We start from the raw sequence: 26,752 nt of genomic DNA, 5'->3' as shown, positions 1-26,752 counted from the left end.
AGTCGTCAGAACTCGAGGATTTTTCACTTGGACAGATGTCAGAGTCACAGGGCTAATTTCCTCAGTGGGGTTTGGATTAGAGGGGGTGGGAAGCAGCGGTGACATGAAGGAAGGTGTCAGTGGTGGGTTGTGGATTGCTAGTCTGGGGGAGTGTGAAGACTGGAGTGGGGGGGGGCAAATGTTATAACACCAGGTGAAGTTGAAACAGGAAGTGGGAACATTACACAAAAATGTGAATTGACTGTTGGCTTTGCTCATTGTGCTTTATCAATTTGAAACAGCTTTCACAGATGTCAGATATGGTCTATAGCTTCCTGAACTGACATTCATTAGTCTTTTAGGCTAAATCACCAACAAAGAAAAATGAATGGGTTGTTTGGGGGGGGGGAACAAGTCAAAATAAAACAGATTAAGCATTAATTTATTTGTTTTCATACATTTGCGGTAGTTACAGTAAACCTAAAAAAGTCTTAATCCATTAAAATACATACTGTGTACATACATCAAGTCTTAAAATAGATATTCTAAAGGCGTCCAATTTAAAAAGCAGCATACAGAATACATTTCAGAGACAAAAGCCTTTGATGGCAGTGGGTGCTTGAAACCAAACATATTCCTGACAGTCCGTGTCTGTCTTCGTGTTCTTGCAGCTGCATGGATCACTTGAAAGTGCAATGATTTTGTTTTTTACGCAAGTTGGTAGTTTAAAGTGCAGTTTAGGGTGGAACCAACCTACCCCACAATCCCTGTGGGCCAGTGCTAATACTGCGGTTGTCGTTAAATGGACCGGTCTGGTGTCAGACAAGAAGTCAGCAACAAAAAGCGTGCGGAAGAGATGTCTCAAGCATGATGACACCCGGAGGCATTGATCCCCACTGTCCAATACCAGCTGCTCCATGTTGATCTCGTAGATCTCCTTGGGAAGGACGACGGATCCACCAATGAGCAGCAGCACCCGGGGAACCTTGCTCAGGGAGAACAGCACCTCCAGCTGCTGTAGCAGCTCCTCCAGGTCCTGTAGCGTCTTCTGACACTTTCGCCACTTTAAATCAGCAAAATACGTTTGTCTTTGCCTCGCAACAGCTTTATCCTGTGAGGATACAAAACAACCACATTCACGCATAATTAGAACTAATGTGTACATCTTTCTATGCTTTCCATCATAGAAAGATGTACACATGATGTACGCATATGCAATATGATCTGACATTCACCGATATTGAGTCTTGCTGTTTCCTCTGAGAGTATACCAGCTGGTCAAAGGTCATGGGCAGTTGTTGTCTCTGATATAATACACATTTGAGGACCTCGCTGACGAAACGGCAGCAGCCTTCCTGGGTCACGCTTCCTGGGAAGACCACATTCACGCAGCCCTCCTCCTCTGCCCTTCTCGCCATCTCTGCGTCGCCCTCAGATGTCTTGCAATGCTGACGACTGGATGTTTCGCTGCCATCGTCCTCTAGTTACCCGTCAAACGCAAGAAACGAATGTGATTGGTATGACCAGTGGACCACTTTCCTAAACTCAAGATAGCTATTAACGAGAACATATAAATATCCAGAAACTGGCGGTGCTCGAGGGTGCGCAAAGTACTGTGGTCACCAGTGAAAATGCAAACAAAAAAGTTGATAGTTACTCATCTTTTCAGCCATAGTAACCTTTCAAACAATTTTAAGGAAACTAAAAGGTTGATTTGCAACACTGCACACTTGTAGTAAATTGCTTGAACACTGGGACATGGTGTTAATCTCCTTTTAGACGCCGTGAACCTGATCACGTTTCTCTTAGTCGTGTTGAGGACGTACTTAAAAAAAACAAACATCAGATTTACCTTCGGGGTAACCGTAACATGTTGAATCCTCAGGAACAGTTAGCGTCGTTGCTGTTGTCTTACCCATTTCTTCAGCTTTGTTTTTAGTAGGCGGAGAGGAGGGCTGTTTCATTATTAGGATGTTATCACTATTATTAAATGTGATATTTTCGGAAGAGCTCCAACACTCTTGCACACATTTAAAATTCGCAACCGGCCGCCGCAATGCATCATGGGACAATTAGTGTAATGGTGCATTCAAATTTCATCGGAAGTGTGGGATTTCCCAGTTGCATACTTCAGAATACGAGCGTACTCTACGTGTTTATTTTCAGTAAGTAAACCATTTAAAGATTTCATTCTCTACTGAATGACAACCATAAAAAACGAAACAATATTGCAGGAGTTGATGGGTAAAGGAGAATGGTGTTGCATGACATGAAAAACATATTAATGTGATATGGTCTAGCCAGTGCAGGAATGTGTCACTATATTTGTTATTTTGTTGAATGAAAATGAAAGCAGACAACATACACATTTGCTAATAGCAGGTAAAGACATACAAAACGAGCATAAGCACACAAAATGTGAATTTTTGTGTGTGATTTGAAAGCAGGGATCACACTGTAGTTTGTAAACGGCGACCTCTGCTGGAGAACAGATGAATGACAACTAAATCATTTCTAAAGAGGCAGGGCACAGGTGGTCTAATTGAGTTTTGGTCTGTCGGAGTCATATGCTCGTAGTCCCTGTCCCCACGCACATTTTCCACACGGAAGGCCGCAGCCCTTTCTGCCGCCATGGCTTCAGTTCGTGTCGCTGTCCGAGTTCGTCCCCTTAACAAAAGGTAAAAGAACACACAGTGAACTACTTAGTTTAACTTTAACATGATTGCTTCTCCACAGAGAACAGCAACTGGCATCCAAGGAGGTGACCCATTTGGATGGGAACACTATATTTTTGTATAAGGTACTGCATATTTTAAGCAGCAATGCGGCACGAGACGGATGTTAATGTCAAGTAATATGTGCTTTTGAAATCTCTAGCCATCATCTGTTCAAGAGAAGAAGAACACAAAGATCTTTTCTTACGACTTCTCATATGATTCAACCGACAGAGGAAGATCCTCATTTGCATCCCAGGAGACGGTAACTATGAAGTTTTAAAAAAACCCATTGTATCCACTGTTGTCTGCATAATCGTTCTTCTCTGTAGATTTTCAATGATTTGGGGCATGACGTCTTGAAAGCTGCTTTTGAGGGATTCAATGCCTGTGTGTTTGCCTATGGACAAACGGGATCAGGGAAATCCTACACAATGATGGGTCGCACTGTAAGGCATTTCATTCTTCTACTACTGATTATTTTTTATTATTTATTGTTGTTGTGCACACCTCTCTGACAGTGTCAGTCAGCAATAAGCATGTGTTGAACTACACTGTGCCATACTGAGAGATGTTTTTCACCCTCTAAAGTAGTTAATTAATTAAGGTAAAATATTCTCTGTATGATCCAGTGCATTTCTAAAATCACCAAAAACAAACGATATGGACAATGCCGCACATTGATCTTTTTGATCAAAACATCATTGCCGCTATTAAGACAACATTTCTGATGTGGCTTTTGTATTGGAACCTAATCAAATTGTGCAGGTGTGCCTAATATTTCACTCGCCGATTGTGCATTTACTGAATCTAACATCCACATCTTCTAATACAATAGTCAGCAACGAGGCGCTTCCCCTGCAAAACTTCCTGGCAGCGCTGACCCAGCATGAGCATAACACTGACACTTTGCAACATTACAAAGTGACCTCATCAGACGTTCCTCCTTTGCACTCCATTTGTCTCAATGTTTCCCTCCGCTAATCAGAAAACGTGATGAGTGCAGCAGCCCGTAGCTTTTCCATTTCCCACCTTGCACCCTCATGTAGATTTCACATTACCAAGAGGTAAATGAATGTCTTACCAGGACAGCATCACAGCTGCTGTCAACTTCTGTGATAATTGCATAACATTCCTAATGCTTGCTATCTGCTTCTGTATAATTAAAACAAGAGATCGAGAGATTGCGCCCAAGCTTCAGTGGGTTTATATTGTGTTGCAAGGTGTTCCACTGCCTTTCCTTGCTGCTGTTGTGTTAATAGCAAGGCATTGGCACTCACATTTAACAAGTAAAGCGTGTCACCCACAGCGTTTTGTTCTAAATGCAACACTTTCTCCCATTTACTGCGGCAGGAGGAAAAAGGTTTAATCCCAAGGATCTGTGAAGGCTTGTTCTCCAACATATCTGAAAGAAGCTCGGTCGACTATAATGTGTCATTTCGCACAGAAGTCAGGTAAGGCAATATCATGCATCTTTATGCACTTTTATATAGGTACAAAGTATGAAATGGGGTAATTTTACCTTATTAAAATAATGGCTTAAGTCATATTTTCAAGTTTTTTTTGGGAAAACCGACTCCGAGTTCTCAGAGAAGGAAAGCTTGTACTTGGAACTTGCCATCAGGGCTAAATTGAAGAGCTTGCAAATCATGTACAGTTGCGTCTCCTGCCTTTTTTTAGCCTGGTCTGATACTTGAGAAGTAAAATCCATTGAGTTTCATGTTTCATCAATCAATCGATCAAAAATGTTGACTTAGGCAAAAAATAAAATGGCCTAAGTCACCCTCTTGACATAGACCATTGTCCTATAGGGCATAAAGTGCATGATCCTTTCAACTAAGGATTTAGGCAATTTCACCAGACATGGCCAGCATGATCAAGAGAGGATCTGTTATGACTGGATTAAAACTTGAAAGCAACATATACTGATTTGACATTTTGACCATTTTTACAGTAGCTTGTGTCAGTTGTCATAATTACATTATTAAACTCCATTGGGAAATTAAATTTACACTGGATTTTGTCTTTTTTATTAATACGCAACAGGGTTGCACTGTCCAAATTACACATACATGCGCATGCACATTGATGTATTGCACAGCATGCTTCAAGGACTGTGCAACTGTATCAAGGTTGGCGCCTTTGCCCAAAAGCACCTCTGCAGCGTTTAGGAAAGAAGCTGGCATCAACTGATCCAAACTGTCACAATGGTTTGCAGAACCAACATGAACACAAACTAACTCTACTAATACAGTGAAACAAGAAAATGTTTTTTTGTTTAAAAAAAAAAAAAAGTAGCAATTGCGCCACTTTACACCTCACTACCTGCTGAGTACCCTCGTGGTGCACTTTGCCCTACTCTCTATGCCTCTTTTCGCTTGCAAAGAAGACTCGTTGTGCTTTTCCCCCAGAGTTTTACTTTTTCAGTGCCTGATGTTCAGTTGGTGTCAGTTATGCTTCGGTTTCATACGCATTGTCTAAAAGCAAACTCTAGTAAACAGTAATCTTTCTCAAATTGAGGTAACCAGTTGGTGTGTGTTGACTGAGCACTGTCGCTTCAGCTGTTATGTGCACTATAAAATCATTTGTTGGAGCTGGGATATGTAGCTGGCTTGTTGTGGTTTAAGCAGCTTTTGGTTCTTTTGGTTTGTAAACAAAATCTAAAATTTGACCTTTTCGCTTCCTAATGCAGAGCCAGAGGCTGCTGTACTCATTCACACAGGGAACAATCCTGATGAGACCTGTCCTTTCTCTTCTATTGCTTGCTGCACTGCAGTATTTACTGTAATGTGTTGAGCCAAAACCTCCATTGCATATGTTCCATCACTGCTAGTGCACTCCTAAATAACTGGACTTTAAACCTCCTGTGAGCTATTGAAAGAGTTCTGTGCTCTGTGTTCTTGCTTGGTTCTGTCATTAACAAAACCCTTGGATGTTGCCTTTTTGGTTGTTTGTGTGGACGCCAGCTTTATGGAGATCTACAATGAACGTGTGCATGATCTTCTCCAAAAGAAGACTCTAACCATGGAGGGTGGAGGCCTAAGAGTGCGGGAACACCCGAGGGATGGGCCATATGTGGAGAGTAAGATTTTTATGATCCTTCCCCTCCTCCTTTCTATTATTGCTGCTGAATTGAAGTAATTTCCTATTAAAAAAAAACAAAAACGCTTCAACTTCTTTGCTTAGATCTATCTAAGCACTTGGTACACAGCTACAGGAATATGGAAGAGTTGATAGCTGTCGGGAACACCAAACGTATCACTGCCAGCACAGGGATGAATGACTGCAGTAGCCGCTCTCATGCCATCTTCACCATCAGCTTCACCCAGGTGGGGTATGGAGGAGGCTTGCCCATGTGTTGAATTGGAGTACATTTGAAAAGTTTCTTTTAATTCTTTGAAGGTTAATAAAGGCCATCTCACAAGAGTTCTAATTAAATCTGCTTCTCTGCTGGGTGTCCTGAACTTTTTTTTTTTTTTTTAAGGAACTTCAAAGGCTGATTTTCCCGTCATAAGCAGCTCTTTTGTTGTCACGCTGCAAGTGCTCGAGTATTCCTCTGTGATACTTTTCCTTGCCACAGGCATGGTTTGATGCTGAGTTGCCGCGCGAAATGCTGAGTAAGATCCACCTGGTCGACCTGGCTGGCAGCGAAAGGGCGAACGCCACGCGCACCTCTGGCATCAGGCTGAAGGAGGGCGCCAACATTAACAAATCCCTCGTCACCCTCGGCACGGTCATCTCAGCTTTGGGTAAAAGGCTCTTTTCATTATTTAAGGTGTTATTTGTTACGCCAGCACACTCATTGACTTGAAATGACTGACACCCTGACCACAATTTGTGTTACCGTGATATTTTACTTGATAATTACCTTTCTTTTAACTGGAAATGACACAAAGTGGCAAAGTATTGTGGTGTACATTCTGCCAAAAGGTTCAATTTCTAAAGTATATTCTTTCTCAATTTAGCCATGTCTATTCTAAATATATAGTAGATTAAAACGCTATAGATCAGGGGTGTTCAAAGTGCGGCCCAAGGCTCTTTTATTAGCCTGTGGCAACACTGTCAAAATAAAAAATACAATTTAACAAAAAAAAGGGAAAATAGAGCAAAAAGGCACAATGTAAAGCTGAACTGTTGATAGAAATAACACTAACGGTTTTATTATTTTTATGCTAATGTACATGGCATCCTTTTATTTTCTGTATGTGGCCTTCTGTGGAAAACGTCTGGACACTGCTGCGGTTTGAAGAAGCTCCAAGCTATCCTTGTAACTTCTAGTAACAAGGATGCTTTTTCCTTGATAAGATCAGGGATGTGAATAAAATAAAATGGTTTTATTCATGTTTCTAACACACCTTATAGTTGTTTGGTTCTTTCTATGTAATGTCTAGCCAGAATGTACTCATTCAACAAATTTGCTTTAAGTTGGTTTTGTACATTTTTTTTTTTTTTTTACACTGAAAAAAAAAATCGAACTTTGGATCCAGACCACTGGAAAGAAGGAAATGGTATTTAATGCTACTGTGACAAATTTCATTTAAGGGGCATACTAAAAAAAACTGGCACAAATTGTCAATATTGATTCAACACTTTCATGTATTCATGTGCGTTTGTGTGAACTTCTAGCTGACCTCAGTGTGGGAGAACCGACAACCAAAAAGATGATCTTCATCCCTTACAGAGACTCTGTGCTGACATGGCTGCTGAAAGACAGCCTGGGTGGAAACTCAAAGACTACCATGATTGCAAGTACGCACTCTACCTGTGGATATTTGCTAATCTGGCATGTACTGTAGATAATTTTTTTTGTCATGCTTTATTTAACTAATGGCCATCTACCTGTGCATTTCCCCCTGGTGACCTTTCCTTGCAGCCATATCCCCTGCGGATGTGCACTATGGCGAGACCCTGAGCACATTGCGCTACGCTAGCCGGGCTCGAAACATTGTGAACTCCCCGACAGTGAATGAAGACGGCAGTTTGAAATTGGTCAGGGAGCTGAAGGCAGAGGTTACCAGGCTCAAGGAGCTACTAGAAGAAGCCAAACGGGTCTGGTTTGGTTTGCTTTCAGTTTTACTAAAAGCACAGTATTTGCAGGTCTTTTGCAAAGGTTAATTCTCATGGGTCATCTCCAGGTTTCTCACAGAGGGCGGTCTTCCTCATTGAAGGTGGAAGAGGAGCTGCATCAGACTGAAGAAAAGGTGAGTCACTTAGTGCTAAATTAAGGACAGTTTTGGGGTGCTTCCTTGTAAACTCCCGCAAAACTTTTAATTTCTGCAGGTTTGTACACTAACCAAGGAGTGGACCTGCAAATGGGAGGGGACACGTGGTATTCTGCAGGTACAACAATTGTTACTGAACATACGTTGTTGCACAAAATTACAGTAGTTGAGGAACGAACCTACCTAACCCTAACTACTACTCATTACTCATTAGTTCCTCAGTAACTACTGTATTTTTGTGTACCTTATTGTAAAGTGAGACCATTAAAGGTTACGTGTAAGGAAATGTAATGTAGTAAATGTAATTCCCAGTAAACCTCCTCAAATATGAGACATATTACTTATACTGTACTTATGAGACATGAGTTAGAAGGTGGAAACATGACTGAGGTGCAGCAATCATTTTATTCTTGATTTTAAACACAGTGTAAACGTTTGTAGTCCATCTGTTGTTTCACATCGAAAAATATACAGTAGTGCCCTCAAATGAGTACAAGTTTCTTGAGCAATCATCGATAGTTGCTTGGATTATAGCTTAAAATGCAATGTTGGCTTCATGTTCTCTACTCGCTACAGTAATTATTTACTTCAGCAATCTTTCCGCGCCGCAACGCTTATGGAGACACTTGTGGTTGCAGTCAAGTCACCTCACCAGTTGGTGTCCCTGCAGCGCCTGCAAACAGCCAGAAATGTTGGAAGTGTTAAGCAGTAGAGGGAGAGAGAGAGAGTCAGCCTAGCATGAAATATAATGTTGCATATTTTAAGATTTAAATGACACCCAAAAGCTGAGTTGTTGAAATACTCCTCAGGTGAGAGTGCGACAGTGTTTGGAAGCCTGGCAAAGAGAAACCAAACTGACATGCCCTCTCTTGCAACCTAATATTGCTTCTGAGGCTGTGAGCATCCAAAAACCCTGAGGTGCTTGGGGAAGAAAATGCTAGTGTTCAACAATTCACAGCGAGTGCTGAACAATTTTCATCTGGTGAATGTGTGCCAAACCTCCCAAATCACACCAAATGTCATCATTTTGGGCCTCATCATAGTTAGCCAAGTACTGCTGTAGGCTGTTCTATTATGCATACACTGAGAATCGTGCCTGTCATGAGAAGTATGGGTTGATTTATTGGCCAATATTAAGCACTAAATGATATACTTTTCAACATTTCACATGTTTTTGGTTTTTCCACACTGCTGCTACTGATATTTTGGACAATGTCAATGACAATTTAAATATTAACTGGGTGAACCCACAAGTGATTTGGTACATTTTTGGGTCTATACATTTATGTGTCAATATCACTAATGTCACTTATAGACTGTGTGTGTAATTGGTATAGTATTATATAAGATGGTTAGCAGGTGACATTTGGGGTCTTGACAGCCTACCATTCATAACAATGTATTAGAAGTCATTAGCCGTTGTCACTGCTCCTGATTAAGAAATCTTGATTATTGACCTGTGGCAATTTTATCTTGCACTGTCAGGCACGTTTATGAAAGGGCTTCATATCGGTATTATCTATTTTTTTGAGGTAAAAATGGTCGGTTTGACAGTAATATATGCAATATGTTTTGCTTCCCTGCGGACACTTTGTGACATCTCAGTGAAAGGCCACCGTGCTGGTGACCAGCAGGTGCTCTGGTGGAGCCAAAACTAGGAGCATTTGATGAACGACTTTATGGATTTGACATTTGTCTCCCAGTACATTTGCATTTTGTGTGGGTGAAAAATAAGTGGGATTTTGTTACGGAACACTCTGGCAGACAACGGAGGTGGAGTTGCTGCTTAACTGGGAAAAGAGAAGCTCAATCAGCTGCATCTTCACACACCACTTGACAATTTTTAGCACATTGGTGGAATGTATGCAAACTTTTTCTTTATTTATTTCTTTCTTTATTTTTTTAAATGTTCCGCTTCCATGTTCCACCTTGACGCTAGAGTGAGAGTCCCCGTGTTTCTGTCATATACTTCATCATTTAAACAAACACTTGTCACACACCAGTTTTTTTGTTTAATTCTATTGCTGAAAACATGCTGAAATTCCCGATAGGCCTATTAAGTACAGGCTGACTAAAAGCAATGTGTATATATTTTGAGTTCTGTATTTAAATTGGGGTCAGACTGCAAAGGTATAAAACTATTAAACCTCGTAACTATTCCATCCATTTTCTATACCGCTTCTCCTCTGTAGGGTCGCGGGGGCATGCTGGAGCCTATCCCAGCTGACTTCGGGCGACAGGTGGGGTACACCCTGGACTGGTCGCATATCCTTGTTTATACTCAGATTTTAGTTATGTTATTGTACAGTCGTCACTTCAAGTCTATCAAGTTTTTTACAAAAATGACGAATTATGCTGTTTTTAGTAAAAAAAAAAAAAATAAATAAATGCATATTTTAGCAAATGTTTATTTTTTGTCTAAATGAAGCATTTTCAAACAAATGGTGAAATGAACAGCGATACAAATAAGGCACTCAAACTCCAGACTCTTGGATGATATGTAGTATTCTACACTGGTCACTGTCAGTAATGTTTGGTGAGGCACAACAACAGGCTTTTATTGCGGGTTTGAATAATCTCAGAACATGAACAACCATGCCTAACACGATCTACTGTTGCAGCCATACCCCATGGCAAGCTAAAACTCAACTCTGAACCCCCAACATCACTTTACACATTTACAGCTTGTACTTATTATGTATTATGTACAGCTTGTACTTATTTATGTCTTAAAATGCTTATTTTCTGTCTACTATATTGGGTAATACAAGTGTAAAGGTGACTGTCTAGAGGGCTCTAATCATGTTGAACTGTATTTAGAAAGTTTTCACTTATCACCGTTGGCTCTGGAACAAATTAACCACGATAAACAAGGGATTCCGATATTCTCTCGTTCTCACAGAAAGCCTTTGTGGTACCTGAACAGCACAGGAAGGGAAGAAAAGTAACAGGGAAGAAAAGTGTACCTTCCGCTTTTTCTAATTGTATATCAGAGCTTATTAATGTATTGTGCTGTATCTTTTTGAATTATCATTTTTAGTAACATCTTTTTTGCATTCTACTCCACCCTGATATTTGTTAAATTTGTCAGGATTTATTTGCAAGTTTGTCACTTCTTTTTAAATTGAAAACATTGGCCACAATTTGTCAACTGTCAAACAGCTGATTGCCCGAGTCTTCGGTGATGCGTTGCACATTGCACAATTAAATATATATATATATATATATATATATATATATATATATATATATATATATATATATATATAAAATATATATTTTTTTTTATATAGTATTCAATCTAATCAATATTTTGATGGAGGAAAGCATATATGTTATTTTTGGGGGATTTGAAATTCATTGCCGATGTCAGCAGAGCTGGCAAGTTGCTCTACCTGACAAGTCTGATGGGTATATTCAGTCATTAGTTGTTTAATATGTACTCTATATTTGTAACTTAAAGCTGTCAAAGTGTTGAGGAGAAACGTGCCGAACTACAGATGATAGCAAACGGCAACATTAATTACAGTACGTTCGCTAGCTGCTTCTGTTGAAAAGCAGATTCTAGGTTTTTTTTTGTTTTGTTTTTCCTTTTGGTCAGCATAGCACACTGACTGACTGACCGGGTGTAGATCAGCTTTCCCTGCCACATGCCCGAATGTGAGGCGAATCTGTTCTCGGTGTCCGAGGAATGTGACACCGTGCATTAATCTGTTTGGTTTTGCCCAACTTCTAATGAAGTCCGTGAAGAATCTCTTTTAATTAAGTAATGGACTGAGGTCGATACCTCTCCCGAGGGATTTCTTCAGTCTTTGTCGTGGACACATCTCTGTCACTGTCCAATTCCCGCAAAAGGTGCAGGATGGGAACTGAAAGAGCCAGGAAGTAGTTGTATCGAGTTTACAATTCTCCATATGCAAGGTTTCCTGCTTATGGTAATGTGTAGCATTAGTCCACTATCTTAACAGAGGCATACCTCTTCTAGGGGCACTGTAGACTCTGGATTAGTGTTCCATAGCCACAGCCCTGGGGGAGGTTATTCGCCATGAACACTTGACTGAAGTTAATTTTCTCTTCTATGGTTTAATACTGTGTGCCCTTTTGAACCCAGTTTAAATTTAATTTCTTGTCAAATAAGTGGATAATTACTTGCTGAACAAATACTGTATGCAGCCCCTCAGGTCCTCTCTAACCGTGTTATCCTATCCTGACATAAAAAAAATGTTCATCACTCTCTGATGATTTGACTTTTCCCTAAATACAATTGTTGGATGTAGTCAAAGGAACACTAGAGGATTAGCGCTTTTGTATTCGACTATAGAATTAGGACTGTTACTGATTAATCTGAAGCTTGTTTCTATTGAGTAATCGGTTAGGCCCCAGACGGACCAAATCAATATAAACCTAACACAAACACTTTGTGTGGTTTGGTCCACAACATATCAGAAAAGAGGCAAAAATGTCAATCACTCTTTTCCAGAGTGTGTCAATATCTTGTATTGCCTAAAATGCAAAGATATTGGGTATGCTTTTATGGATGACTAAAGAAGTGAGAAAATTCACATTTGAGAGGCTGAAATCAGAGGATACAGTCTTTCCTTGTTTATCGCAGGGGATAGGTTCCCAAAATAGCCCGCAATAAGTAAAATCCGCGAAGTAGCCAACTACGGTATATTTTTGTACAATTATATCTTAAGGCTGTAAAACCCCTCACCATACACTTTATACACTTTTCTCACAGGCATCAACATTTTATCACATTTCTCTCTTGTTTAAACACTCTCAAAGTTCAAATTTTGTTTGAATTTTAATGATCAACTTATGAGATTGGACACATAAGTGACTCACTCCTGATCGTAGCTTGTCCTGGCGCCGTTAGGCTGTAGTGTTTTTGTATCCTTGTTAAAACCTGTGCCTCCTCGTTGTCCTCCATGAACCGAAGATTCATTTACAGTATTTCGGGTACAGCTGCGTAACTTCTGCCTTCATTCAGAATGTATGATCACTAGCAGCTGGCGATCATACAACGGGAAACTGGCAGTCCTGCACGAAGGAGATTGATTGACAATGGTTTACAGCCAATCAGAACGCAGAACACAATGGTGGGTTCTCCAGTAGCCAATCAGGACTGTTGTGGCTCTATACATAGAGACGAAGTGGACACATCTTCAACTCTCAGATGAGTATACAGCACCCTCTACTGGCAGCAGTAGTAAATACAATAACAGACCCATGCAACAGAGCACCAATAGATCACTCTAATACACCACAAGGATGCAGAACACAATGCGCGTTCATACGCTGTTAAAGTGCAAAATTGCACTTAAAAAAATCGGCTAATCTGATGAAAGATGAACCGCAATGTAGCGAGGGTATTTACATTAAAAAATGAAAAAAAAATTATTAAATGCCAAAATAGTTGTCGATTAATTGGTGCAGCTCTCTATATGATTTGCTAACAATATCATGTCAGGAACATTTTAGTTCTTATCAAGCCAGTGTGTACTACAGTAGAACCCGGAAAGTCCAACAGTCTATTCTGCAATGCTGGTCGATCTGATTTGCTATGAGGTGTTTACTCGAGTCACACGACTTGGACTTGAGTCAAACTAAATATAGCTGGTTATTTGGCTTCAATACAGCATTCCTTTAGCAGACACCATCAATGATGTGGAATAAGTTTATTGTGACGCACATATTCAGGCTTGATAATGTTAATGACAACATCCAGGCTGTGATGGTTATGTATGACTGGTGGCAATGGCGCATGTTATACAAGCCATTGTGTAGAGACAGCCGGTGGCACTTCTTTTTCGCTTGGTGAACACAATGTACAGTTTGACTCTCGCCACGGTAATCTGAATGATTTATCGCGTCTCTCTCGCCGTCAGCCACGCGACTGTTTCATGGCAACACATGGCTGGAACTGGGCTATTCTGCTCTGGCCTTCAGGCTAGGAAGAGCAGTCATAAAGAATTTAGTTTTCTGCTGGTTGCCATTAAATGTCTGTCAGCTGTTTTTTCATTATTATTGTGGGCCATTTCCTCTACAGGCTATCGAGAGCCTCTCTGTCCTTCTCAGAATGATCTCTTGTGTCCCACAGGAGGAGGCGGTGGCTCTGAAGAAGGAAGGGAGTGCGGTGGTTTTGGACTGCCAGCTTCCCCATCTGATAGGCATTGATGAGGACTTGCTCAGCACTGGCATCAGTCTCTATTATTTGAAAGTGAATGGAGCATTTCATCTTAACAATTCTCACAATCAGTCAGCTTTTTTTGTTTTAGAATTAATCACCAGCCACGGTCTACGGCTGTTTATAATTACAGCAGAACAATACCAAACATCTTAGTTCAAACATATTGTCTCCTGATTTATCACCACTGTAGGAAGGCAAAACCCTGATAAACCCTAACAAAGCATCCTGCGGTGTGGATATTGGTGAGTCAGGGTTACTACAGCATATTGCATGTTGCTGCATTACCTATTGGTTTGGCTGAAGATAAACATATTTTTTCTCCATGTCTATGCTGTATTGCAGCAGTTGGTGCGAGCGGGCTCGGCGGTGAGCACTATGTGTTTGAGAACCACGCTGGGATTGTGACTCTCATCCCTCAGGAGGGTGCAGTGTGTTCAGTCAATTGCGCTGTGGTAACTCATCCCTGTCAACTGACTCAGGGTAAGCTCACCTTATATTCTCTCAAGAATGGGAGAGAAAGGAATAAAAGGTTTTCCTAGTTACTATTATAAAGAAAGCTACATCTGATATTGTATGTTGTATGTTGTCCCCTGCAAGCATCACATGCTTGGCGTGGGTGCATTCTGTACACAGCTCTTCACAAGACAGATGCCGTTTCTCTTAATAAACATGCTGAAGAGTGAGTAGCCCTGGACAAAGCCCTAGGCCCATTTTTAATTGGCAGATGGATTAGATTAGGGCCCACAGGTTTCAAGTGGTGGCCCAGCATTACCCTTTCAAAAGACGGAGCCAAGCAGAGGAGCAACTCCTAACCTGACGGGCGTTGCTCGCAGGGGCTTGGAGCCTTCTGGCTTACTGCCTCTTCCTCCTCCACAGGGCTTTGCTTTTTTTGAGAGATAACAGCACACTGATTTGAAAAGCGCAGCGCCCAGCTATGCTAGCCTCCGTTTTTTATATCCATTTCAGCTGATCCAATATCCCCTTCACAAACAGCTGTATCTGAAGGCATTTTCTTGAACAAATGGTAGTAATTTTCAGTCCAAAAGCTGCTGGAATCTATCACCGGCTGCCCTCGCAGGTGCTTTGTCACTCGTCTAAGTCATTTGTAGTTGCAAGATTAGAATTTGCTGGAGACAGCCAGGAGGTGGAGATTGCAGAGGAGGCCTTGAGAAAATCTCTGAATGTGACTGCATGAGTGTGGGTTTGATATATAAACCCTAATATCACATCAAGTCTATCACTATTTCAGAATTATCAAGCCCATTTTCTCTGGTAGATCATTCTGTGGTTTAGGTCACTGCCAATCACTTTGGAAATTGCTTTCTTCGTGGCAAGTTGCTCTCGTTTGGCGAGCTGAGAAAATGTAGGCCAACTTTTGCGCCGTTTATACGCTAGCGAGTTTTGGTGCAGACACTTCACTGCATTGAAACATTGACAGGAAGGTTTCCATCGGCCAAGTCTGTGCTTAGTAACTTTTCATGCATTATGGATAGTGTTCTGACACTCTATCATTACTCTGTGGCAAATCATGTGAAGAGCCTCAAATCTTTAATTGCTGCACCTGTCTTAGTAGGGCTTGCATTATTTATTTCAAATACTTCAGGTAGCTTGGTGATTTGCCACTCTCAAAGGTTTCACCACTTTCCCTTCAGGTGCCATCATACAGCTTGGGAGAAGAACCACATTACGCTTTAACCACCCCACCGAAGCTGCCCACCTCAGAGAGCAACAGCAGGTGCAGATGGAACCTGACCACAGCAGACATGCACTTGTCGGTGTGCTCTGATGAATTGGACTGTCATTGGAAAAACTTTTGAACGCCACATTCAGAATTTAATTGCCTTCTGCTAATGCAATAGGGATGTCATTTTTTTTGTTCCTTTCTTCCTGTTTTTTTTTGTTTGTACAATGTACTTCATTTTTTAATGTGTCAAAACATAAAATGTTGCTATTTAGAATCTAGCAATGAATACAAAATGTATAGAAAATTGAAATTAATTAGAATTCTCAGTTGAATGCATAGCATTGAGGAGACATATAATACTGGTGCTGCACCAACTGTTATGTAATTATAACGAAAGAGTGAATGAAAATGTATCCAGTCTATAATCACAAATACTGTAAGTACATTTTTCTGTAAGATTAACATAATTATTTACCACTTTGCTTCAATGTTTGAGCACACAATTAGACCAGCTCAACCTTTTCAGCTGAACGCCTAGAATTCAAACATTTATAGGCTTAGGCCAAATGCAACAGAATCAATCAATTTGTTATTGACTTGTTTTCATTAGTCTTGTCTCATTCTGATCTCTACAGACTGTGCGGATGTCGAGAATCAGCCTGTGGCCAAAATTGGAAACGCAAAATCCCTCCAAGACCATGCTTGCCACTCCAAGGTAGGAATTGAAGCATATATGCACAAAACCTCTGAGGTGAAGAAGTTTCAGTTGCACCAAGTTTACGTCGCGACATCTTTTCTAGCAGAATGTGTCGGCGCAAAGTCAAAGCAATAAATCATGGCAGCATTTCAATGTGAAGTGAGAACATGCAAATGAACACGGCAACCTGAAGTACTTCAAGCTGTGCCAGTGTAAATCACAGCTGGTCCAGACAGCTGAGGGGGCGTCCCAGGTCGGCATCTATAGTTCAGTCGGTAGTGAACTGCGTCGTGTCCCATTTCTTTAAAAACATCACTCTTCACTTGACATTTACCTGCCCAAAACCTTCTAACTATGCTCTTTGAAGATGTAAAAAGAGGACATGATGGATGTGCAGATTACCGTGTTTTTGTCTGTACTAGTGTGCAAAGTAGAGTCCAAATGCCTGGACAGGGTATTGCAACATGTGCCCTTGCAGTTTTGGAATAGGTCACAGAAGCTTTGGTTCTAGAATTAATAAGGATATTTTAAGATTTCAGGTACTTCTGTATCATAGCCTGATGGAGTCGATGCTCCCCGACCTGTTTATCCGTCACAGCGGTCGTCGGCTATGAGGTCTACACACGGTCCTTAATGAGCTAATTTTAGTTGTCAAACGTATGTTTACAGCAGAGCCGGCTGACCCATTGGGCAATATAGGCAGATGCGAGGGGCGCAGTGGCCACAATGAGGGGGAACCAAAACATCGAGGAAAATGTCACCTTCAATATAATTAAAACTAATAATCACGATGAACTCTTAAAATGAAAACGCTCACATCGACTCAAATGTAAAGCAATGCCCAATTAATATTACCAGAAATGATAAGATAAGCCTCATCATTTGTGTACAGTTTAATATACTGCATATCGGTATTTTATAGTTTACTAGGTTTTGTAGAAAGATATTGCATAGTGTAAATGTATTGTACTTTATTAATCCCACAGCAGGGAAATTCACTTGTTACAGCAGCAAGCAAGATACGCAAGTAAAGAATTCATTGCTGAATAAATGTAGCTAATGTACAAAGTTATTGTGTGCAAACTTATTTATAATTTATTACTACGTTCCTTTCTTATTTTACAGGATTTTTAATCGTGGTTATATATGTTCAGATTTTTTTTTTTAACCATATAAATTGGGTGACATGCTATCTTACCAATTAAAGACAATGGTGAAAACAATGCCATTCAGCGTCTTTTGCAAGGCGGGCTCTGCTTTACAGTATTTGTGTATTTAAATGGACAGTGACGCACAATGCTGTGGCCTGTTAACACAAAGTTTTCCAACCTTTTCCGCACAATAGTAAAATGTTAAGCTTTCATAGCAGCCTAAATTAAATTGCCAAAAGTACTTTTCTAAAGTTTACATTCTCTTACAGTCGACCTTAATCACACGTCAATGCTCAACTGTAATGGAAAACCTTTTATATGCTTCTATGCCGGGAAGAAAATATACGATTTTTTTAAATGTTTTTTTTTTCCACAGCTGGTAGTGTCTCTACTCTTATCCAGCAATTTTGACTCTTTTCCACCAACCCAGGCTGCTTTTTGTGAGGGTTGTTGCAGTCATAGCTGTAGCCATAAATTTAAAGTCTCTCGTTTCACACCAATTAATGACATTTAAAAAAAAATGCCAGTTCATGTCAGCATGAATAATTGAATTGTTGATTAATATACACTTTAATATGCCTTTTTTCAGTGTGGTTGATGTACTTACCTCAAGGACAACGCAGTCAAAACTGGTGACTTGCTCTTCTGACTTAATGACAGTAAGTGTACATACTTCCTACATGTACAGCAATTGCGCTTCATGACGATAAAAGAAACCATAAAATAAATGTGTAGAAGGATTTTGTGCTGCAGTGTCTTGAGATTTATCATCCACTGAAGTGAGGTGTATTTGCAAAACAGAGTTAATGCTAACACCTATCCCCACTATAGCTGGGGCCCAATACATTTTTTTTATGAGGCATGAAATTATTTTTCTCTTAGCTCGTTCTGGTTGATGAATATGCACATGTTTACACCTTATTACACTCTCCCACGGGGGTTTAAAAGAAATGATGCATTTGGGGGGAAAATATTGCATCAAGGGCACTTTTGAAATATATTTTCATATGTATTTTCATGTGCATTTATGTAATGCATTTCTGTATAATTGTATATTTTGTTGGTAGCCTCTACTGAAAACTAATTATTGTACTTTGCATGAAAGAAACACAAAATCTTACTTTTCTCTTTTTGTCCACCTACACAATATAAACTAGGAAGTACCTGGAAAATGTCCTGTCCCTCCGACTAGTTTCAATTTGGAAGGAGAGACACAACGGAATGGGGTAAGCACCAGGGGTGACCTGGAATGGGAGACGGTTCGGTGTCATAAATCACGGCCAGAGCTCATGTCTGAGCACCCTTCGAGGGAAGCGGAGAACGTGGCTGAAGTAGCACGTTGCACAAGAAAGGAGGTGTGGTCAGGGGATGCCAGCCTCCAGCAGACAAGTGTCCTGGGCCTAGGTGATGGATGTGTCATGAAGCCAGAGGGGAATGCTAATGAGATCCAAGGAGTTGTGGCTCAGTGCTACAAGGGGAGACCTGGCTCTGGTGGGAGCTCATTAGGCAACGTGTCCCACCTTCAGCATACAGGGGGAGATAGCTCCATATCTTGCCCCCAACAGGCCAGCACTCCTCAGCTCAAGGAACATGCTCTCGGCAGTCAGGGATCCTGCCCTCTATCTGAGGAAACTATCTTGAAGGCACGACTGGGCTGTGGAGACTTGACAGACTGTGAATGTTTGGAGCAGTATGCAACAGAGGCCGAAGTCCCTGTGGGAGCTGAAGTTCAACAATCAGGATTGAATGCCTTTGTCAACAGAGTGAGTTGGATTGCCCAAGATGCTCGGCATTTCCTTTGGAGTATGGCACTGCAGCCGCTTGGAAAGACAGAAAAGAAAGACAGACAAAAGCCTTTTGTGGCCTGCTGGTCCAATCATCTAATTTCTCTCGTCAGGGAAAGCAAGGTCATGTCTGTAATTGACAGCCAAGTCTTCCCTCTGGTTCGAGGGAGCTATGTCTTGTCACGTTTCAAAGGTAGTCGCATGTATTCAATGGTCAAAGATCTACCACTGATACAGCACATCCAGATGGAGATAAAGGGCCACCTTTGGGCAAGTGAAGCTACTAGGATTATGCAGGACTACGATCGTCAAAACGCCACACAACGCCCAGTCTTGTCCCAGACACAAAATAACATCAAATCGGAGTGTATTCCAGATCTGCAGTTACAAGAGCAGGACATGGATATTGGTTTAATACAGGAGGAAATAAGTACTAAATTACTACCTGTGAAAGACAAAACAATTATTCATGCACCCACAGACGAGCAGCAGGCATTCGATAACTCTGCATGTGGTCAAAAGAGTGAGGTCCAAAGATTTTTTCTGATGTTGATTGACTATCCCCTTCCCCTTGCTAACCTACAAAACCTCTCATTGAGAGACCTGAAAGCCTCCATACAGTTAGCTCTGTCCAGCACACTGCTGGATAGTCAGAACATTTTAGCTCTCTTTTGGATGAATGCAGCCAAATGCAGCCAACCTGAACCTTGTCCTGCTCTCCTGGTCCTCTTGGAGGCGGGTCTTTATACACTGACTGCGGAATCTGGGCTGCTGGTGTTGTTCCATCAGCTCCCCTTCTTGCAGCTGAAGGAGTTGCAAATAAGCTTTGCAGGCCACGGTTTGCGTTTAATGGGCTCAACAGAGGAAAGCATCTTGGGTGTGTACACTCACAGCCGGAAGCTTACCAAAGAGGTGTGCTCAGCCATACTAGGGGTCATACATCCTGGGGACAGCAGAGTCTCTCAGCACCCACTATTTGATGATGACTGGAGGACACTCGGGGACAGATTGTCGTTTGACTTACAGGCTTCTGTGCCAGACCTTGTGCTGGATGCTGGTCTGCGGGTGTGCTGCCAGTTTCAGAGGAGTCTGGCAGATCTGGTTTATCTTCTTCACTGCAACATGGAAGAAGAAACTGTCATTGCCCTCGGAGAGGTGCAGCTCTTACTATACACAAGCGTAAAAGTCTGCATTAGCTCCGTTAGTGACGCTGAAATCCTGGCCCAGCTTATACTTACCGATACCCACCTAGGTCTGGTGCAGGAGGAGGTTCTCTTTCATCCAACCCCACGCTTTGTTTCTATACAGGCCTGCCATCCCCAGTTCCGCAACTTGCGTCTTCGTCAGCGCTCAGATGTGCGCTGCATGCTGGTACATGATGAAGACGCGTGCGGATCTGTTAGACTGGAGTTAATCCTTTCAAATGTGAGGGACAGAGGTCACCCTGAAAGTGTGACCAAAGTAGCCAGTCTGCTTGCCCATGCTTCTAATTTATCTCCACAGGCAGAGGTGTGGAAATTAACTTTCCTTTGCTCCACCGAGGCTGCATGCCTGATTAATCATTTGTCAAATGTCTGAACAACGGACAGACAGTAATGAGCTGCTCAGCTTGAAGACATACTGAGAATTCCCAACCAGAGCGAAAGACACCTGTGACGATGAATACCATGACCGATTTTGATGTTTGATTCTTCTCTGCATAAAATTGAAATTTTATATAACACGACTTTAGCTTGTACAATTTTAAAATGCTTGAACAATTGTTCTTTTCAATTTGTTTTAGCCACCACGACTACCCCCATGTTCTTTTACCATACTACACAATGGTGGTTCAGTAGGACCATAAACTGTATGTAAGTTTAGTGTGATAGATACTACAATATTTACTATTTTTTTTAAAGGATTTTAGTTATCTTGAATAAATGTTGTGATTTAACTTATATATGCTTGTCAGGTTTTTCAGATTGAATATTTTATGTAATTGTAAACAGTTCTGTTGTTTCTGGGAGTATGTAAATAAAAGGAATGTGTAATCCCACTGCTCCTTTTGGAGTTTATTTACCACAGACCCAAACAGCTTGTGACTGTTCAGCCTACAAATTGGGAAGCAAATTTGATTTCAAATTCATTTCACTCCTTTCTGTGTTTTTTTTTTTTTTTTTTCTTCCCCCCCCCAGTCGTCTAAATCAGACTCTTTATCACCTCCCTCTGATTAGCTTCAAGGCCCTATCCTCAGTACTGTATTTTGCATATTAACTTTGCAGTTGAAGTACTGTATATTTATTCTGTCTGAGTTTATAATGAGCCTATTCTGTACTTGGGCTATTCAACATTTGCACATCTGCTAATGGTGACATTGCCCACTCCAGGATAATACCTACTCAATGTAAAGAGCAATCAAAAGGATGCTCTAAAAGGAAGGATGTGATTCTCTGTATTCAGAGGCGAAGACTCTTCTGCCACAATTCCAGCCCAGAAAAATGCTTTTTTTTTTTTTTTTTTTTTTTTTTAACAAAATTATGACTAGAGAGGCTCTATATTTGCTTTCTTTCTGCTTTACAGTAATGGTTTAATTGATTTTGAACATGCATACAAGTTACATTGGAGTACATCATAGTACAATTCAGTTCCACATATCCAAGAAGAAAAGCTCATTTAATTTAATCTGCCCCCCTCCCCATATTTTTCACATCAATTACAATACATTTGTACACTTCCTGTATTTTAAATGTACTCTTTGCCCATTTTAAATACATAGGAAAATAAGTCGGTATACCAATGTGGTAAAATAGGTTTCGAGGTTTGTAGTCACTGTAAATATATGCTGTGTATATACAGTATATATAACCATCATAATAAATATATAATAACTGATGAAAGGGTTAATAGTTGACAAAACGTAGATGGTTGAGTGAGTACAATGTTCCATCCATCCATTTTCTATGCCGCTTCTCATTAGGGTCGCGGGGGTATGCTGGAGCCTATCCCAGCTGACTTTGGGCGACAGGCGGGGCACACCCTGGACTGGTCGCCAGCCAATCGCAGCACAACGTTCTCACAAAAAATGAAAAGTAAACGCAAGGGTGATTAGGCACAGCTTTGTATGTACACAGTGGCTCGGTACTCTTCTCCCTTGCACTTTGTAAACAACTGCTTGTACTGTTTTTTTTAAACGCTCATTTTAGGGCATTAAGTTCTTTACTCCGTCTGTTCCATAATTTGATTCCACATACTGAAATGCTGAAGGTTTTTGGCGTTGTTCTCGCATAAGTGTTCTAAGGGAAATTTTTCCCTAAGGTCATATTTCTCATTTCTTGCTGAGAAAAATTGTATAATGTTTTTCGGTAGCAGTTTATTGTTTGCTTTATGCATAATTTTAGCAAATTTACTAGATCATTACATTTTAATAATTGCGATTTTAGGAATAGAGGATTTGGATGTTCTCTATAAGCGGTATTATGGATTATCCTAACTGATCTTTTTTGTAGCACAGTTGCTAATGAAGTGTACTTTTATAGTTTTTTATATATATATATATATATATAAATGTTTTTATATTTCCCCCATATCTCCACACAATAAGTTAGATATGGTAATACCACAGAACAATAGAAAAATACGAAGTGATTTTTGGTCTAGAACAAATTTTGCTTTATTCAGTATTGAGGTATTCCTTGCCACTTTATGTCGTGTATTTTTAATGTGAGATTTCCAACTCATATTGTCATCTATTATGACCCCCAGAAATTCAGTAATCTCTTGTTTATCATGGTTAATTGAGTCCAGACCTGCCTGTGAGTGATAACTGAATTCCCGTGAAGTAGGATTCCTTACTCCTGAATGAAATCTTTTCATAGTTAAAGCATAGAAAACCTGTTTATGACCTTCTAAATGAGTTTGTCATCAGAGCCCTCTAGACCTGAAATAAGACCCTATAGTCACCTTTACACTCATATAACCCAATATAGTAAACATAAGAGTAAATAAGCCATTTGAGTCATAAATAAGACTCATGCTCATGTGTGTTACTGTAAATGTGTTCCCTAGGGGAGCGGCGTGACCGGTGGACAGGAAGTGACATTGCTTTGCGTGGGTAACGGCAAAAGAGATTAGTGATTTTTATTAGAGAATATTGTGCCTGAGATTCAAACCTGCAATAAAAGCCTGTTGTTCTAGCAATCATGTCTGGTGCTTGTGTGTCACAATAACATTACTAACACCTTGTGACCAGTGTAGAATACTACGGTACATATCATCTTTGAATGCATCTGTTGAATGCCTTATATTTGTATTTTAGTTCATTTAGCCATTTTTATGCCTGAAAAGTGTTAGTTTAGACCAAAAAAAAGTAAAATTTGCGTAAATGTGCATATTTTTTGGGGTACTAGGTTTCAACCATGAAACACCAGAATTAATACATTATTGAAAAATTGTGATGTTTGAAGCCGTGAAACTGGGCCAACTGTACCAATATTGGCTAGCACATTACTTTTAATGTGAGATTTCCAACTCATATTGTCATCTATTATGACCCCCAGAAATTCAGTAATCTCTTGTTTATCATGGTTATGCATACTAATAGCGAAATTGGCAGCACCTCTTTCCACATAATGTTGTATAATGAACACATTAGGCAGTATGAACGCATTTCACAAATTCACTGTACACGGTTTGTGTAAAATAAATACTACAATATAACATATTGTAGTATTTATTTAAAAAAAACTGCCGTATAAGATTTTTGTCTCAACAAAATAGTAAAAACAAAAAGTCCTTTGGAAAGGACACATTTCTATGTGGCACAAACATCCACATAAGAAGAAAGTAAAGTGCAAAGTATGAAACTCGACGGATACAGTGAGCGAAATTATAAACTGGGCTACTTCAGCCCTTCTCCGCTGGTTGCTTATTATTTTGCTGCATGAACCCTGCATTAGAGTGATTTTTCTTGAGCTGGCAAACGTTGCTCAGTGGTGCACTTTAAGCAGGTCTCACTCACGGCAATATCAATATCGGCAGAAAAACCCATACCGGTATGATCCGATACATCATTTTATACCAATATAAGTCGGACAGTGTTATCAGACTTCCCTAATTATGACACTTTCGCCCTCTTTTTTTTTTTTTTTTTTTAAACCTTGTTTTATATTTTATAAGATTAACAAAGTGTGCTCAAATGTCTCCCTGCTTTGGTCTGTACTTAAAAGCCAAGGATTTGACTCTTGCTGCTTTATATAAAAGAACATCACTTGGATAACATTCTGAGATCGCTCACTGGTTTGAGAGGGGAAAGAGACACGAGCGCTTGCTGGGTTCCGACAGCTGAAAGGGAAGTGGTCGTTTTAGGACAGACGGCAGATCCACTGGTGGGCTCACTCTCTAATTACCCCTCGTGACTTCACTCTGGGTTCCCTGATCCGAATACCCTCCGTCATTGACGGCCCATAACCGCATAATTTGTTTACCTCCTCCTTTGGAAGCATGTGAACGTGACCCAGTCAGTTCTCTCACTGCTTAGTTGTTGATGGGATAAATCTTTTTGAGCCAATCTTAATCTTTCTGCCTGCCTGCAGTGGTCAAAGTGATTTCATGATTTACCTTTTCTGCAGCGGTGTTGAGGAATAAGACTTTCCCAAAAGCTGTTGCTTCCCTGGAAATGGGTTTTGGTTATGTTGAGGCAATCATTTTTGCATGGCCTGTAAACTGATTGGAAATAAAATCATCAGGTGAATGTAACATGAAGCTAATCTTTTAAGGTTGCTGATCAAGTCAACACAGATTCTGTTTACTCCACTGCAGAGCATATGAAATATTTATTTGAGTAAGCCATCTATTTGTGTATGAGTGATTCTCCAACTATCAACTGGCAGAAATAATGTCTTTTCCGCCACGCCATTCTATCGCAACGCATTTTTACAAGGGGCGTCCGATAATGTCGGTCGGCCGATATTGGCATAAAAATGAGATATTGGTTCACATAGAGATGTTTTTTTCTGCTGATGGTATCGGCACGAGTGATGACATGCGCCACACATCAACAAGCTTGCTAGCTCAGTTAGTCCGTGGTCTGGAATTATTTCCAAGTTGCACCATTGGATTGTAAATGTGCAACTTGCAAAGAAGCGAGGGGAGGGAGTGTACGGCGTCTTCCTTTAATACTTCTAAACCAGGGGTGTCCAAAGTGTGGCCCGGGGGCCATTTGCGGCCCGCGTCTGTGATTTTATCGGCCCGCAGCGCAGTCTGAAAATGTCATTTAACAAGAAAACTAAAACAAAAAAAAACACCACCAGCAAAAATGGGAAAGTTGAAATATTAATTGAAGAGAAGAGTTAATTAATCTCACAAGAATAAAATAGTATGAGGATGTCAAGAAATGTCATTTTAGTAGCATGAAGTTGAAATATTAGAGAAAGGTTTTTGGTTTTTTTTTTTAAGTCAAAAACAATAAAGTTGTAATTTGTGAAAACTTAGGTTGAGGGAAAATTGATAACATGGGAATAAAGTCAAAATATTAGAAGAAAATATACAAGAAAGTTGAGATATTTGGAAAATAAAAAAAATAAAAAATCAACAGCAGAAATGGAAAACAGCAGAAATTCTACCAGAGTAAAGTCAAAATACTAAGAGCAAAAAATCGTTTTCTAATGGAAAAAAGTTGTAAAATGAGAAAAAATATCATTTTAGTAATAAAGAAAAAATACATTATTTAAAAAAAAAAGTTATAATTACGAGAAGAAAATTTACAAGAGGGAAGCTGAAATGAAATAATTGGGAAACCCCCCCCTCCAGCAGAAATGCAGAAACAGCTGTAATTTTACAGGAATAAAGTCAAAATATTAAGAAAAGAAGTCACAATCGAATAAAGAACAAAAGTCGCAATTTGACAGGAATAAACGCATATTATTATGGAAAAAAAATCATTTTTAGTAGCATTTCACCTACATTGCAAAGCTGAAATGCAATTTTTTCTTGAGCTACATATTGTTGATAATGTTAAAAATGTATTTTGAAAGGTCCAAAACAGGATAATTGCGTCACAACGTGCAGTCGGATGCTGAACTTAAGATGTGAATTGTACTGTGTGATATGTCTATTCAGGTTTGCACTTGCTTCACGGCTATAAGACCATACTGATGTTTTGGTGATCGCTGTCTTGCTAGTGTAATTGCAGTGGGGGGGTGAGAAATGAAGCATCTTATCAGGAAGAGATCTCATTTGTAAACTTTGTTCATTACACCTGTGACTTCCCCGCAGTGACGCGTGCGCCATGCTTCATGTGAGGATTGTTAAATCACGGCGCTGACCTGAATCTCCACGACGAGGCCGCA

The 26,752-nt window shown here is 40.2% G+C and overlaps 2 protein-coding genes across 4 annotated transcripts; one reads left to right on the top strand and one right to left on the bottom strand.

Annotated features, from left to right (window-relative positions):
* Nucleotides 1-483: 483 nt before the first annotated feature.
* Nucleotides 484-2,993, bottom strand: mad2l1bp (MAD2L1 binding protein). 2 transcript variants are annotated; one of them, XM_054798741.1, is made up of 3 exons: nucleotides 2,902-2,993; nucleotides 1,215-1,459; nucleotides 484-1,090 (listed from the first exon to the last, which is right to left on the bottom strand). In XM_054798741.1, exons 1-3 carry the CDS (start codon nucleotides 2,945-2,947, stop codon nucleotides 566-568), a joined length of 816 nt encoding a protein of 271 aa, XP_054654716.1. In that variant the 5' UTR covers nucleotides 2,948-2,993; the 3' UTR covers nucleotides 484-565. The 2 variants fall into 2 exon arrangements, with proteins under 2 accessions (XP_054654716.1, XP_054654715.1); XM_054798740.1 differs by lacking the exon at nucleotides 2,902-2,993 and adding an exon at nucleotides 1,832-2,010.
* kif16bb (kinesin family member 16Bb) lies at nucleotides 2,511-21,443 on the top strand. 2 transcript variants are annotated; one of them, XM_054798737.1, is made up of 19 exons: nucleotides 2,511-2,657; nucleotides 2,716-2,779; nucleotides 2,857-2,958; nucleotides 3,026-3,142; nucleotides 4,047-4,147; nucleotides 5,660-5,775; nucleotides 5,880-6,022; nucleotides 6,274-6,442; nucleotides 7,320-7,442; nucleotides 7,567-7,742; nucleotides 7,829-7,894; nucleotides 7,974-8,033; nucleotides 14,019-14,138; nucleotides 14,299-14,350; nucleotides 14,451-14,588; nucleotides 15,761-15,843; nucleotides 16,428-16,507; nucleotides 18,230-18,299; nucleotides 18,798-21,443. In XM_054798737.1, exons 1-19 carry the CDS (start codon nucleotides 2,611-2,613, stop codon nucleotides 21,000-21,002), a joined length of 4,032 nt encoding a protein of 1,343 aa, XP_054654712.1. In that variant the 5' UTR covers nucleotides 2,511-2,610; the 3' UTR covers nucleotides 21,003-21,443. The 2 variants fall into 2 exon arrangements, with proteins under 2 accessions (XP_054654712.1, XP_054654714.1); XM_054798739.1 differs by lacking the exon at nucleotides 7,974-8,033.
* The last annotated feature ends 5,309 nt before the right edge of the window (nucleotides 21,444-26,752 follow it).

This window comes from Dunckerocampus dactyliophorus, chromosome 14 (genome assembly GCF_027744805.1).
Source record: "Dunckerocampus dactyliophorus isolate RoL2022-P2 chromosome 14, RoL_Ddac_1.1, whole genome shotgun sequence".
Classification (NCBI taxonomy): Eukaryota; Metazoa; Chordata; class Actinopteri; order Syngnathiformes; family Syngnathidae; genus Dunckerocampus; species Dunckerocampus dactyliophorus.
Note: the sequence above shows the minus strand (reverse complement) of the source record. Positions and strands in the feature narration are given on the sequence as shown.

Excerpts from the sequence above, each read along its gene's own strand:
- mad2l1bp (XM_054798740.1), bottom strand. The coding sequence starts at position 1,943 with ATGAAACAGCCCTCCTCTCCGCCTACTAAAAACAAAGCTGAAGAAATG. Across the intron at positions 1,460-1,831 it reads ATGTTACGGTTACCCCGAAG|AGGACGATGGCAGCGAAACA; the intron begins GTAAATCTGATG and ends ACGGGTAACTAG. Across the intron at positions 1,091-1,214 it reads AACAGCAAGACTCAATATCG|GATAAAGCTGTTGCGAGGCA; the intron begins GTGAATGTCAGA and ends GTATCCTCACAG.
- kif16bb (XM_054798737.1), top strand. The coding sequence starts at position 2,611 with ATGGCTTCAGTTCGTGTCGCTGTCCGAGTTCGTCCCCTTAACAAAAG. Across the intron at positions 2,780-2,856 it reads ACACTATATTTTTGTATAAG|CCATCATCTGTTCAAGAGAA; the intron begins GTACTGCATATT and ends TGAAATCTCTAG. Across the intron at positions 6,443-7,319 it reads CACGGTCATCTCAGCTTTGG|CTGACCTCAGTGTGGGAGAA; the intron begins GTAAAAGGCTCT and ends GTGAACTTCTAG.